The sequence below is a fragment of the Chelmon rostratus genome, chromosome 14 (assembly GCF_017976325.1).
Source record: "Chelmon rostratus isolate fCheRos1 chromosome 14, fCheRos1.pri, whole genome shotgun sequence".
Taxonomy (NCBI): Eukaryota; Metazoa; Chordata; class Actinopteri; order Chaetodontiformes; family Chaetodontidae; genus Chelmon; species Chelmon rostratus.
The window spans coordinates 23,835,145-23,849,849 of NC_055671.1; the positions used below are offsets into that span (position 1 = coordinate 23,835,145).

The 14,705-nt window shown below is 38.6% G+C and overlaps 1 protein-coding gene across 2 annotated transcripts; it reads left to right on the forward strand.

The window, feature by feature from the left end:
* The first annotated feature begins 610 nt into the window (after positions 1–610).
* Positions 611–12,897, forward strand: LOC121617728 (DNA-directed RNA polymerase II subunit RPB1-like). 2 transcript variants are annotated; one of them, XM_041952946.1, is made up of 5 exons: positions 611–750; positions 1,561–1,679; positions 6,408–6,456; positions 7,091–7,167; positions 8,931–12,897. In XM_041952946.1, the coding sequence occupies exons 2-5, from the start codon at positions 1,562–1,564 to the stop codon at positions 9,410–9,412; spliced, it is 726 nt and encodes a 241-aa protein (XP_041808880.1). In that variant the 5' UTR covers positions 611–750; position 1,561; the 3' UTR covers positions 9,413–12,897. The 2 variants fall into 2 exon arrangements, with proteins under 2 accessions (XP_041808880.1, XP_041808879.1); XM_041952945.1 differs by lacking the exon at positions 611–750 and having other exon boundaries at positions 1,170–1,679.
* The last annotated feature ends 1,808 nt before the right edge of the window (positions 12,898–14,705 follow it).

A 14,705-nucleotide genomic window follows, 5' to 3' on the forward strand; every position in this document is an offset into this window, starting at 1 on the left:
AGTCCCACTAATTTTTCACAATTTATCGTTTTGCTCTAATGTTTAGAGGACAAACTGTCTGTTTCCTGTATCACGCTTACTAAATTTGTCTAACTTGGATATTCCGGTGGCGCCTTTCAAAATAAATGTAATGTACGCTAAATTATTTTTTTGAGAACTAGAAAGTACCAGCTTTCAAAATCAAATTCAAGTTATTTCTCTTTGACAAAGACACAGTTAAAAAAACTTATTTAAAAATATGCACAAAATACACATTTTTATGTAATCTCTTAACAGTGATGAAAACCAATGTAACATTATGCTAATCTAAGAGGAACTGAAAATGTACAGAGACTCGGAAATGAATGTTATGCTCTGTGTCGGCTTTGACATGAAGTGTCATAAGACATTGACATCAGTGAAAAAAATATTGGTTTTGACATCTTTAACATCACAGAGACAGAGTGAGGCCCATGATTCCTTCAAAAACATCACACATTCCCTCAGAACACACTACTTCACAGAGATGTATAAATTTAACATGTATGTTTGACTGTCTATCTCTCTCTCTCACACACACACACAAATGCTGTAGTCACTGGAGCATGGCAGAGGGTGGGGAGGAGATAGTCTCACCCTCCGAGTTCCTTCGGTTAACTAAGAAAATTAGAAACTGTCATCCAAATACAATATATGCCGTCATAAATCGCCATCCACTATCATCATCCCGCTACAACCAAGCCCTGAAGCAATCAGCTGTTTTCTGAAAAGGTAAGGTGCCTTCTGAGCATTTGGAAAGAAGAAGTTGATCTTTGGTAAAATAAGGCCGAACTTGATGCACGAATGCATTTAGAAGTGAACGTTAAAGATCAAATTATTACTTATAAAAATCGTTGTATTGACATTTGAGTGAATAACTGAGAATTTACCATAAAATGTAAATATTGAGCCTAACTTTAACTATAAAAGTCACTTGGAACTGAAGAAGATGACTTGACGGCTTTGTGTGCATCCAAAACACTATCACAATATCCAGCCAGACTTAATTCTGAATCAGCAGTATTCGTCAGATCGTTCTCTGCCGTCTTTAAAGATGACAGGAAGCTGTTGCAAAGAGAGGATATGGGGCAGACAGATAAATAGAAAATAGCATTTATATCATTGTGTTCACAGAGACATGGGAACATAAACACGTCTTTCTTGCTGGCGTAACGAGTTAATTTGAAAACTGCCTTCTCCTTACAAGTTCATGTCAAGTGCAGGCACAGATACTTCAGCTGAGCGACAACAGACGCTACAACATTTTTGTGATTGTTGCAGTGCAGGAGGTCGACTTCCTCACAAAAAATATTCCCTAGAGATTGTAAAGAGGCTCATTTGCCTCTCAGAATGCTAAAGTTGTCACTAAAATAACCTTGTGACTTAGTCAACGCACAAAAGGGGAAGTGGTGAATGGTCTTCTTTCCGATCCACAGTGCTGTATACTGAAAAGCAGCAGCTCACATGCTTTCTCGTTGTGAAGTTTTTGGCTGCTTTGATGTGATCATTTTTCTCTCTTTAATCTTCGGTGGTGTCGAGCAGAATGCACATGGACCTTCTGCGTAAATACATGTGGGTATGGGTGATAGGTGGGATGCTCTTTGTGTGTTTGGTGATCAGCCTCATCTTCCTGCTCATCAACAAGTGCATATCCAGAGGAGGTAGGTTGAATCTCTGCTCAACACATCTATCAGAAGTTAGTGGAAGTGGCACAATTTGCATGCCAACATAAAAATGTTTAGTTCTTTTTCCTGTTCTGTCGCACACTTCTTCTTTTCCTTTTAGTGTAAAAGAAATGCCACTCATACAAACTGATGATCTTAAGAAAAGCTGAGTGACAAAACATTATGTAATTTATGTTTAACACATGCAGAGCTTGTGTGAGCATTAACAGAATGATAATACAGTTGGAGCAGCATTTGGACCATAACATAGGGAAATAAAGTACATACAATGTCACATATAAAGTAAAAAATGTCTTTTTATGTGGAATCATGATCACAGAGTCTCTAAAATCCTGGCTCTTAACCTCACTGTAGGTCTTGGCGTGCATTACCTCACACCTCATTAGCCAATGTTATGATACCCACCAATGAAACGTGCTACAACATGTGTCTGATACTGATACTGATCAGAAGTTCATGGACTCAAGGATTCTTATGCGTCGGCAGGCTATGAAGGGAAATGTAAAGTGACGCTAGACTGTGCGAAAGACAGCAAAACCAATAAAATGTGCAATATTAAAACAACAAAAAACAGAACATGCAGTGAAAACTAGACCACTTCTTACAGAGTGTGTTTCTCCTGTGGTGCACATTTCCTCCGTGAAAGAGAGGGTATAAACAAAACGTTCAGAGTTTAAATAAAGTGATGCTAACTTAAAATTACTGACCCGACAAGTCTTAAATCCTGAAAATACCAAGTACTGAAGTGTTAACATGACCTAAACTAAGGAGTCTTCTTGTGGGAAATAATGTAGTAATAGATAAGTATATGAGAAGTATATGTGCACCAGGATTTGGTGCACATATATTCTCCTTTATAACCTGTGCTAACAGAGGAAGTATTACTATTAGTTCTAGTACTGCTGTTTCTTTAGCTTTTTGTACAGTAGTATAATACAGTTAATAAATAGCAGTAGTAGCTATAATTTCTATTGGAAATATTGACATTTGCTTTGAAAAGCTGTTAATAAACTGCACAAACCAGCAGCATATATCATAATTTATGACAAGATGCTGCTCTGAAAATCTCATGTAAAAATATGCAAATATTATTAGCAACATAAAAATGTGATAGCAGTATTTTACTGTTAGAGTTGGTCGAAGTTGAGCTAACTGGAACTATTTTTGGATACTTTAGGATATAACAGTGCATCGTATGTTATAAACTGTTCATTGTAGTCTGTAAAATCTTAAACTCTCTGAGTTGTAGTGCTGTAGAAGTATAAAGTAGCTTGAATTATTTGAGTAAATGTACTTAGTTACTTTCTACCGATGGCCAGTAGAACAGTGGTGGCAAACCATCAGACACTTTTCTATGTAATGTGCTCATCAGGCCTCCATGTTCACAAAGAATTCCATGAAAAAGTAAATTTCACAGTACAAAGAAGAGAGCAGTGAGTTTCATTTTCAGTCAGCAACTACCTGTTTTTAGTTAACAGAAAAACCAATATACTGTACTGTGTTACCACAAGGCACATTAAGAGGAAAAAGGGGAAACCAAACCAAACCAGGCTGTCATGTGAAAGAATTAATCTGAGGGATTCATTGCATAGCAGAGGAAAAACTATTATAATTGTATGAATTGCTATTATTAGGGTTACCCTCTGGATTTGATTAGCTTAGGCCTCATCCTATAGAGTGTTTTTAGATGTAATAACCGTTTCTAAAAAAAAAAAAAAAAGGGGGGGGGGGGGGGGGGGGGGGGGGGGGGGGGGGGGTTAGGGTGAATCAGTCTTTACAGTTGAATAATCAAAAGCATCCTAATAATAACTATTATTATATTACACTAAAACCATTACAACAAACTCCATTTCCAAATATTGATTAAAATGGCCAAAAATCTATACGTTTTTTTCCATTTGCAATGTCTTCCTATATTTAGAAAGACATTGAGGTGTGGACATAAGGTATTACTGAATATGCTGGGGGTCAGTACCTTCGGTTTGTCAAAGTTTATGTCATTATACTGTGTTTATACTCTATATACCACAAATCAAACTTCACGTTGACACTGTTGAATAGGGCTCACTCCAATGACCAAATGGAGGAATAGTACATGGCATGAAAATGTTTTGCAACCCCTGAAACAAACAAAGACAGAGTGACTGCCAGAGGGTGCTCAATAATGCTGGTAGAAGTCCTGCAAAAACCACCAGTAAATCACATTATTTTGTGGTTCTCCTATGTGTTCACAGCAGTGAAACTGCAGGATGAAAATGGGATCTTACTTTAGTCCCAATGATGTATATGGAGAGATTTTGCTGCTATAGCATTGAATGTAAAGCTAAATATTAGTGTGCTGAGTGAAAACTAGGAACAATAAATAATAATTATATATCTCTGACAATCTACAATTATGCTCACTGCCACCAAAACATTAAAAGCTGCTTATATCAACTATATTAATGAGTACAATTCTTAGCAGTGACTAATGACTAGCCATAAATTGCTGTCTAGTAGATGTGACTGTTCTGCAAAATAAAATCCTAATCATAATTTGCACTGACTTAAAGCTACAGCACAGGATCCCTGCAGGACCCTAGAATGGTCCCCGGACCAATGATTGAGAACCAGAGGGAGAAACCTCCTGCAGGATCAGCCTCCTGTATTATGGTCCAACCCCCCGAGTGTGCGGGCCATACACAGCACATTGTAATGGACTGATAAGATCCATATGATCCATGTTATAATGACTGACAAGGCTGGGCCGGGCTAACGGAGGCCAGTGCCGACCTTTAGATCAAATTAGTCAGACTAGCTCAAGCTACGAGCTAACCAGCTAGGCAGCAGTGCGAATAGTGAGCTAATGGGAAAACAGCGTTAGCTTAGTAATATTAGGATGCACTAGCGTATAGCTCCTATTCAGCAATATAAAGCTTTAGTAACTTGCTGGCTCTTGCTGGCTCTTAACCTCACTGTAGGTCTTGGCGTGCATTACCTCACACCTCATTAGCCAATGTTATGATACCCACCAATGAAACGTGCTACAACATGTGTCTGATACTGATACTGATCAGAAGTTCATGGACTCAAGGATTCTTATGCGTCGGCAGGCTATGAAGGGAAATGTAAAGTGACGCTAGACTGTGCGAAAGACAGCAAAACCAATAAAATGTGCAATATTAAAACAACAAAAAACAGAACATGCAGTGAAAACTAGACCACTTCTTACAGAGTGTGTTTCTCCTGTGGTGCACATTTCCTCCGTGAAAGAGAGGGTATAAACAAAACGTTCAGAGTTTAAATAAAGTGATGCTAACTTAAAATTACTGACCCGACAAGTCTTAAATCCTGAAAATACCAAGTACTGAAGTGTTAACATGACCTAAACTAAGGAGTCTTCTTGTGGGAAATAATGTAGTAATAGATAAGTATATGAGAAGTATATGTGCACCAGGATTTGGTGCACATATATTCTCCTTTATAACCTGTGCTAACAGAGGAAGTATTACTATTAGTTCTAGTACTGCTGTTTCTTTAGCTTTTTGTACAGTAGTATAATACAGTTAATAAATAGCAGTAGTAGCTATAATTTCTATTGGAAATATTGACATTTGCTTTGAAAAGCTGTTAATAAACTGCACAAACCAGCAGCATATATCATAATTTATGACAAGATGCTGCTCTGAAAATCTCATGTAAAAATATGCAAATATTATTAGCAACATAAAAATGTGATAGCAGTATTTTACTGTTAGAGTTGGTCGAAGTTGAGCTAACTGGAACTATTTTTGGATACTTTAGGATATAACAGTGCATCGTATGTTATAAACTGTTCATTGTAGTCTGTAAAATCTTAAACTCTCTGAGTTGTAGTGCTGTAGAAGTATAAAGTAGCTTGAATTATTTGAGTAAATGTACTTAGTTACTTTCTACCGATGGCCAGTAGAACAGTGGTGGCAAACCATCAGACACTTTTCTATGTAATGTGCTCATCAGGCCTCCATGTTCACAAAGAATTCCATGAAAAAGTAAATTTCACAGTACAAAGAAGAGAGCAGTGAGTTTCATTTTCAGTCAGCAACTACCTGTTTTTAGTTAACAGAAAAACCAATATACTGTACTGTGTTACCACAAGGCACATTAAGAGGAAAAAGGGGAAACCAAACCAAACCAGGCTGTCATGTGAAAGAATTAATCTGAGGGATTCATTGCATAGCAGAGGAAAAACTATTATAATTGTATGAATTGCTATTATTAGGGTTACCCTCTGGATTTGATTAGCTTAGATGAAAATTTAATGATCCCTGTGGGGAAACTGGGCCGCAGCAGCAAAGAGGGGGGCTCAGTGATGGTTTACGGTATGGATAAACATAGAGCAAATAAAGGGAACGTAATATAACACAACTCATCATCATAAGTAGCAGCACATGTGGAGACAAAAGGAGATTGCACATGTGAAACCATGAATCCTGCATGTGCATGGATTTAGATGTAAACAGGATTTAAGGGAACAGCCAACGTGCAAATGTGACCGTTGACTGTTATTGTGATTATGTCCTACTTAAAGCTGAAAGTAAATTAAAAACCTCATTATATGGCCTGAATTTATTTTTGTCCTCAACGGTTTCACATCAAGTGTTTTGGGGTTTTAGTTTTATTTTATTTTAATTAAAGATTGTTCTTCCTGTAGCTGAACTGCATGCTCTTTTGTTTTTTCCACAGGCAAACACAGAATCTCACAGCTCCACAAAGGATCTGACTTCAGTATCAAGTAATACATGAATATATTTCTCACCTTTGATATTAAATCCATGGATTTTCTCAGGATTGCTAAAAGTTAGCCGAATTCATATTCGTCTGTTAAATATGAAGTGGTTATCTTAGCTTAGCATAAAGACTGGAGAATCAATGGGAAACGGCTAGCTTGATAAAGGCACAGAAAAAAGGATAAATCCTACCTGTACCTCTACAGTGAAGTAACACGTCAGACAGCGTCTTGTCTGTTTAATTAATCGAGAGCTGAAGTGTAAAACATCAAGTTGTGGTTATTTATTATGGGCCTGACTATTTCTTGGGCGGGAGAATGAAGGTTTCCCACATTACGTCCCGTCAAAGTTTTCTATGATTGAACAATTGAGACATTACTTGATAATTGTTGAGCTTTAGAGGTTGGTAGGAGACCCAAGCCAGGTGTGCTCCTGTTTTCACTCCTTATGCTAAGCTATGCTAACTAGCTGCCTGCTGTAGCAGACTGATCTGTCAGTGGTATCAATCTTCTCATCCAACTCGCTGCACGAAAGCTAATAAATGGATTTCCCAAATTGTGGAACCGTTCCTTTAGGTCACAATTTTCACTCCAGGCTGCAGAACATGCATTCAGACTCTTTGTCTTCTCGACTTCTCAGGAGCAACAAATACCAGGAGAGAAGCTTTAAAGCCGGGACTCCACCTTTACCTCCTCGGACACAGTTTCTCACGGCAGGCAAGACTCTGTGGATTCTCAGAATGGATCACATGACAGTGATTCCCCTGAAAATTCCCCTTCCTCTTCTGAACCACACATCCTCCACCCGCTTTCACCACATTATCACAACAAACCTCATCTGCCATCTGACAATAGCCCAAAATCTAAAGGCTAAAACAATGGGCCGATATTTCTGGTATCAAATGAATATGTCTTGACAAACCAAACAAACATGCAACCGCTGATGACAATTGAAATTAGACAACACGAAGGGCAGTTAAAGATCACTCGTTGACTTCTTTTTGTTGCTGTTGCAAGATCCCACAAACTGAATTCATGTCCAAGAGACAACCACAAACTCTGATCCAAGGTTTCAGTCCATCAGTTCATCCGTGCGTCATGAAATCAGACTGAGTGATGTTCACGGGCCAAACAAAGCAAGTGGCAGTTTCTTTACAAATCAGACCAAAATACATTATTTTTTTGGCGCAGTGACGCGCCAAAAAAAAAACTGCAACTGATCCACAAACTGTGGAGGGATGCACAGCAGCTTTTACCCTGTTTTTCCTGCAGTTTGATTAGCTTTAGCTAACTTCTGCATATAAAAGCACATAAGTAATAGTTTGCAGTAAAAGCCTATAGGCTATACAGTAGATGTTGTTATTTACTTATGGGCTAAATGCCCAGAAAAGAACAAGCTGCTTGGGTTTGACCTGGCTGCGGTATAAGACTGATGCTATAAGTTTTGAAATGTTCAAGTACTCAAGAAAATTTAGCTTAACTTTGCGTCTTTTATAGCAACCTTTGACACTAACGTAAAAAACACAAAGAAGTGTCTAACGTAACTCTAAACGTATCATTGTTAAAGTTAGTAAGCTAACGTGGGATAAAGATTACCTTGTTGCTTGAGAATAATATTGTGTTTGTCAACAAAGTTTTGAAAAAAGCAAAAGTAATTTTTAGCCACATTAGTGGCTGGCTACTTCCTGGTTTCTGGAGCTGTTACCCGGCAACCACTGGAGACACCAGGAAGTTACTGTGCCTGGCCAAGAAAAGTCCGCCACATAACTTCCTGTAAAACTGTACAAAATATAGCATGTTAAGTCGTGAGCTTTAGATGTGCTGATAGGTGGATTTTGTTCAGATAGAGCTAGGCTAGCTGTTTCCACCTGTTTTAAGTCTTTTTGTTTGCTAAGTTAGGCAAACTGTTGCTGTAGCTTCATGTTAACAGACTTTTACAAGATAGTGGTCTCAATCTTCTTCTACGGCTAAAGCAAATAAACGTATTTCCCTAAATCCTGAACTATTCCTTTAAGTGAAAGCTGATAGTTCAAATTTTCGGTGAAGATGGTGTCAAAGATAACATTTATTCATTGTGTCTTCAAGTGTGTTTTACACCTGTGCGGCTGATGGACACTATTTTTTCCACATTACTATATAGTACGTACTGTATAGTACGTATTATGAAATTGAGACACACAGCTGCCATAAAGAATAATTTTAAGAATTAGATTAGAAATAGCTTTTGCCACGTATGAAGTATTTATGTGTGTTTTTATGGAGACAAATAAAATTTGTGAATCTGTGTATGTTTATAATCAATGCAACAAATGACTTCTCATGTTTAGCCAGTTATAGTCAATCAACTCATACAATGAAGCCATCAAACTGCCATCACATTGTCCATTATTAACCAAACTTCACACTGGTGCGCTGTAACTCTGAAAAGTAATAATATGAAAAGGATTTGAAGTGAAGTAAAGTGAAATTTGTTGTTTTAGAGGCTCAAAGCTACGAGAACCTGGCTGAGGAACCCGCCTACGAGGAGGCCACACCTAACTACGAGGAGGCCACACCTGACTACGAGCAGGCCACACCTGACTACGTCCAGGCCGAACCTGACTACGAGCAGGACGTGGCCGACTACGTACAGGCCGAACCTGACTACGAGCAGGCCACACCTGACTACGTTCAGGCCGAACCTGACTACGAGCAGGACGTGGCCGACTACGTGCAGGCCGAACCTGACTACGAGCAGGACGTGGCCGACTACGTGCAGACCACACCTGACTATGTGCAGACTACACCTGACTACGAGGAGAGCATCCCTGACTATGTGAAAGTGGATGAAGAGAAGATTCTCCTTCCTCCACCACCATACCAGGATCCAGACCCAGCAGACAACACCTCCATGGAGGACTACGATGACATCGGAGGTGAAGGTGAAATCGAGGACGAAGAAGACTACGATGACCTGGGATAAGACCACAAGAGAGCAAATAGGAGACTATTCTAAGAGACATTTCTTATCTGGATCCTGCTGATCAGAGAGACCAGAAAGACGTTACCTTTTGACATTTGTGTTTTTTGATATTAATCATAGAAAGGAAAAAAACGATGAAGTTATCTGTGTTTTATGTGCACCAGCTAGACAGGAAGGCACAAAGAAGAGCACTGAAGAGGCAGAGATCTGCTGGAAGTTAAAGTGGTGAAAGGTTTAACCTTTAGCTAATTTATTCCACCTTTAGCCAACATTGTTTACAGGCTGCAAACAGTCTCCGTATAGATACGCCACAGAAAGTCGTCCTACTGGACACTCGACTAGCAGTATTTGTCAGTTATTGACAAATGTGGCTAACTGATCAGACAGCGGTGGTCTATCAGAATAAAACTAGACTTTTAATTATTTTAATTTAATATCGGTATATTTAAAAAAAATGCTTCAAGTTTTTAAAAACTCCATTTAAAGGAATAGTTTGATATTTTTAAAAATATGCCTTTGTTTTTGTGCTGAGCAGGCGGTTAGCTTAGTTTAGCATAAAGACTGAAAGCGGGGCAGACAGCTAGCCAGGCTTTGTCCAACATGTTACGTCCGTTTAATTTGTGCAAAAACAGAATTACTATTTTAAATTTTATAATATATATTTTTATTATTGTCAACAAATCCAGAAGCAGCAATGAATTGACCCCACTAACAAGTATTGACATGTATCTACTTCCTGTGTGTCACAGAGCCACACTGTTGCGCTGGCCGACCCGTTCCTCCTTTATGATTAACACTAGCGCTGTGGATTGTTTTGAGTCACCTGCTGCCAGAAATACCAGAGCTCCAAAATATGTATTAATCCACAGCTGAAAATAGTCCCCAACAGATGCACAATTTACTCCTCTTTGAGTGACATTTGCTAAAAACCACAGTGCCCAGCTGGTTCAGGGGATTATTAAGCCTTTTTTTTTAGCCTTTTTTGTGATGTATTTTTGAAAATTTAACATCTTCACTAAGAACAAAGACGTGAGGCTGAACGGCACAGACAGTGTAAGGAAGTCACAGAGTACTGAATGACAGACTAATGCAGATTTTTCCATTGATTTGTTGACAATAGCAAAAACTAGAATAACGCTGGCGAGATTCTGTTGACATCCTTAAAGATAGTCCACTCGGTCAGGAAAAAAACACATTGCACAAAAGTACTTCGTTTGCTATTGCAATGACTTTAATGAGCATGTAGGTGTTATAAGATGAGATAAGATAAAACTTCATTTATACCCAGCCGGGGAAATTTGGGCATTACAGCAGCATAGAATAAGCCTTGATTTTGCTGAACGCGACCTGAGAGCTGAGGAGGGACTGTTTCCTGTCACCAGACCGCCTCCTGCCGTCTGCTTTGGCCTTTCACCTGATGTCACCTGAACCTCCATGTCCTGCTGTGGATTTACTCCTGATCACTTTCCTTCTGAGAGAAGCTTTTCTGGTGGATTTCCTGTCTGCTCTCTGCTGCGTCATGGACCACACTGCTTTGAAGGAGGGAACGGCTGTAATTTAAAGGGGTCACGGACACTTTGCACCAATCACAAAACCTCGTCTTTCACTTCCTGTGAACTGACCGTAACCTTTGATCAATTTGCACATTTGAAATTCTCTGCAGGATATGAAGCACTCCAGGAAGCTGAATTGTCTCACTGTAGAACTCTTTCACAGGAGATGGTTTGGCAGGGTAAAAGCAGGGTAAGCTCAGGAGTCGGCGAGCTTCTTCCTGAGTTCAAGCGTGGTGTCAAACCACAGTGAGTCAGCTCGCACAGCCGGACCGTTCTCATTCCTTTGCCATCAAACACCGACACCTTTATCAGGTCCCTCAGCGTCTCATACAGATCGCTAACCCTTTAGCGTCTCTAAGACTGGCAGAAAGTACCTTGGAATGAGAATGATCAGGTTGTGGACACCGACTCACCGTTGACGGGACCGAGCCGTCGGCACCAGAATTCATCTCATTTTTACTTCTGCTTTGACAAATCAAAAAGTCTGCTGTGAAAAAAGCTGATTTCTGTCTTTCCAAAAGCATCTTTCAAAGCCAGAAGACTGATTAGAACATGTCAGTGCTTAAAAAACATCTTTAATATCCTCACAATTAATTATATATGTCCTCTTCTTGGGTGTAATTTGCCCCATATGGTTGCCTTTTTTTTTGTTTTTTTTGTTTTGCTTTCTGGCTTTTCTTCAGCCTCTTGCTCCCTTTAGTTGGTTCAGATTATTTTCCTTTTCTCAGCGGTTTTCGAGCCCCGTCAAAGCCTTTCGAGTTTAGAGGAATTGTTTGTGTATTAAAGATATTAAAGCTATTAAATTATGCAAAAGGAAGTTGTTATCTTGCATTATTGAAAACGTCATAGAGGAAAAACTGCCATTCTTGGGCCTCTGCTTTAGTTCTGATGAATCAAGTATAAAACTGGTCCAAATGGCACAAAATTAAGATAAGATAAGACTTTATTGATCCCACATCAGGAAAATATAGTTGTTAAAATGATCCTTGAGCTTGAGAGGAAGAACACTTGACAATAAAAACCGCCTGGAAATGTTTTGAGTGGTTAGAAAGTCAATATTTTGTGTTGATGTCTGACTAGAAGCCGACACGTTTCTTCAGTCCACAAAAAAGAACGAGCGCCTTGTCCACTGAAACCAGAGTTTATGCATCTCGCCACCGTTTGGCAGCGACTGCAGCAGCAATCAGCAGAAGTGGTGATGTGGTTCTCCTGCTGCCAACCGAGCGGCAACAAACCAAACCTGAGTTCATTTTCTGACCGCTCAAAAGTCAAACTTGATGTCAAAGACAAGGTGGTACAAACCCAAAATCACTGGAAACCACAGCGTGTCGTATTTAACGATCTGATTACATGTTTTCAATGTAAATCTCCATCTGAATAAAGTAGGAACAAGTACAATATTTGCCTCTGAAATGTAATGAAGTGGAAGTAGAAGCAACACAACATGGAAATTCATTTACATTCATTCCACTTCTGCAATATTTACTGAACGAGTAGATTGTTCTGCTTAGTCACTAATAAACAATTGTGGGTTTATTTTCTCATAAAACATCAGCAAAATGTTCAGTCAACGTCAAATGCAAAAGTTAATAAATAATTAATGAACAGTTTATATTTAAAATCCATCTAACAGAAGGTAAGTGGTCAAAGGGTCCAACGCAGTGCTGGAGGAGGATTATAAATTGGATTAATTAATGGATTATAAATGGTCTATATGGATTAATAAATGGTTAATTATAATCAATTTATGATTAATTAATGAAAGGGGGACTTTCTCTAATCTTTGCTTTTTTATAAACTAGTAGATAATTTGACCTCGTTAGGCATTGAAAAGTTATTTAAATGAACCATCTGAGCGGTTGGAGTGGAAATGTCTCTTTGGTGCAGCTGCTATCAACTCACTTAATTCTTTTATACGGACATACAAATTGAGGAAACCAGTGGTTTAATCTGTAACCATGCATTGTCTTTAATAAATTTACCATGTTTGGTAAAAAAAAACAAAACAAATGTTGATCTTCATCATTCATCCATTTTCATTTTCGTTTTCACGCTGGGTGTCTTGGGGCCCCCTGGTGGCAGCAGGGCCCCTAGCAGCCGAGGCAGTTCATGAGGTTGTGTCTATGCCTCAGGCAGGTCATGCTGAGTCCAGGTATTAGACTGCAGACAAGGCAAAAATGTTCAAAAACATCGTATGGACTCTCTTTATGAAAAAACGCCCTAAAGCAACAGTTTGGTGACCTACATGCGTCTAATAATCCCTCACACTGACCACATAATGATATCTTGTCAGCCATCAGTCATGGCTTCACTTAGTCCTGAGACGTTCAATGGATATGAGAGGGTTTGGATGTTGGTAGTCTGCCACAGTTCAGGGTTTAGTGAACTGATCACATGAGAGCTGTCCAAAGAGAGGCCGAACTTCCTCAGAAAGTAGCTGAGAGCTCTGAGAAATGTGGGAACAAAACAGCCCGAACACACGATAGTGATGAAATGTTACAGATTATTTTCATCTGTTTTAATGATGCTGAGGTTTGGGATGTCACTTTGAGATCCGGGCAATCATGATGACATTTCTTACATTTCCTCTGTTTTTATAAACCAAATAAACAATCAATCGATTAATAGAGAAAACAATCTCAGAATAATCCAAGATGAAAATAATCTTTAGGTGCTGCCCTGTACAAAAGAGTTTAAAATGAGCTCCACCTCAAACACCCACAACAGTGAAATACTGCTTTAACATCAATGTGTAAGTAATAATAATCTAATGATATCATATACAACAGTATAACACATTTTTTCTGCATATTTTTACTTTGAATATTTTAAGTACATTTTCCTGATTATACTTACATACTTTTATTTAAGTAGGCTCACATTTTCAACGCAGTATTTTACAGTATGGTATTTGTACTTTGCTTAAGTAAAGAATCTGAATGCTTTGTCCATTGCTGCTATTAATGAAGGGCTCTCAGCCTGTACCTTGTCACGTGGACTTTAATGTTGAAAAATCTAAAACGGAAGTGAAGCTAGAGCTAACGGCGCTAGCTTGACACAGACGAAAGGGACAGTTGTCACTTTTTTTTTTCAAAAAGAAACTCATCAGCATGACAACTGGCAGTAAAAATCAGAAAATAAAAAGGAATTTAATACAGAAAACATTTAATGTTATAAAAATCAGCCTTGTGTTAATTGCTCTAGAGTTAAAAATCAGCGTTTGCCACTATGACACCTTTTAAATGGAGTAATGAGCCTTTGAGGGCAATTTGTGAAACAGCTGATTTAAAATATAAATAATTTAATGTCTAAGAGAACCTTTATTGACACTATTACAGCAAAAAAAAAAAAAAAAGGAATAAGAAGACTGCAGGGAACAACAGAAAATAATAGAATTGTCCACCAGAGTGGAAAATTGTCTTTAGCTCACCACACAATGTAAGAAAACACCACTGATGCATAAAACACAGCACACAAATAAAATACTTCGAACAAAGTAAAGAACGGAAATAAAACACTGAGGAACAAGATTTACGGCTCAGTTTTTTATGTTTATGTTTCCCAGATTCATTCACACACTCGTGTTCAAGACCTCAGATCGCTGGGGCCCCAAAAACCTGGTTTCAGTGTGGGGCCTTTGGCTTGTGGTAATGTGCCAGTGGTGGAATGTAACTGAGTACATTTACTCAGCTACTGTACTTCAGCACAAATTCCTGGTGTTTGTACTTTACTTGAGTATT

Bases quoted from the DNA above. Each gene is read 5' to 3' on its own strand.
- LOC121617728 (XM_041952946.1), top strand. From the start codon at position 1,562: ATGCACATGGACCTTCTGCGTAAATACATGTGGGTATGGGTGATAGGT. The intron at 1,680-6,407 runs GTAGGTTGAATC...TTTTTTCCACAG, and splicing joins CAAGTGCATATCCAGAGGAG to GCAAACACAGAATCTCACAG. The intron at 6,457-7,090 runs GTAATACATGAA...TCGACTTCTCAG, and splicing joins GGATCTGACTTCAGTATCAA to GAGCAACAAATACCAGGAGA.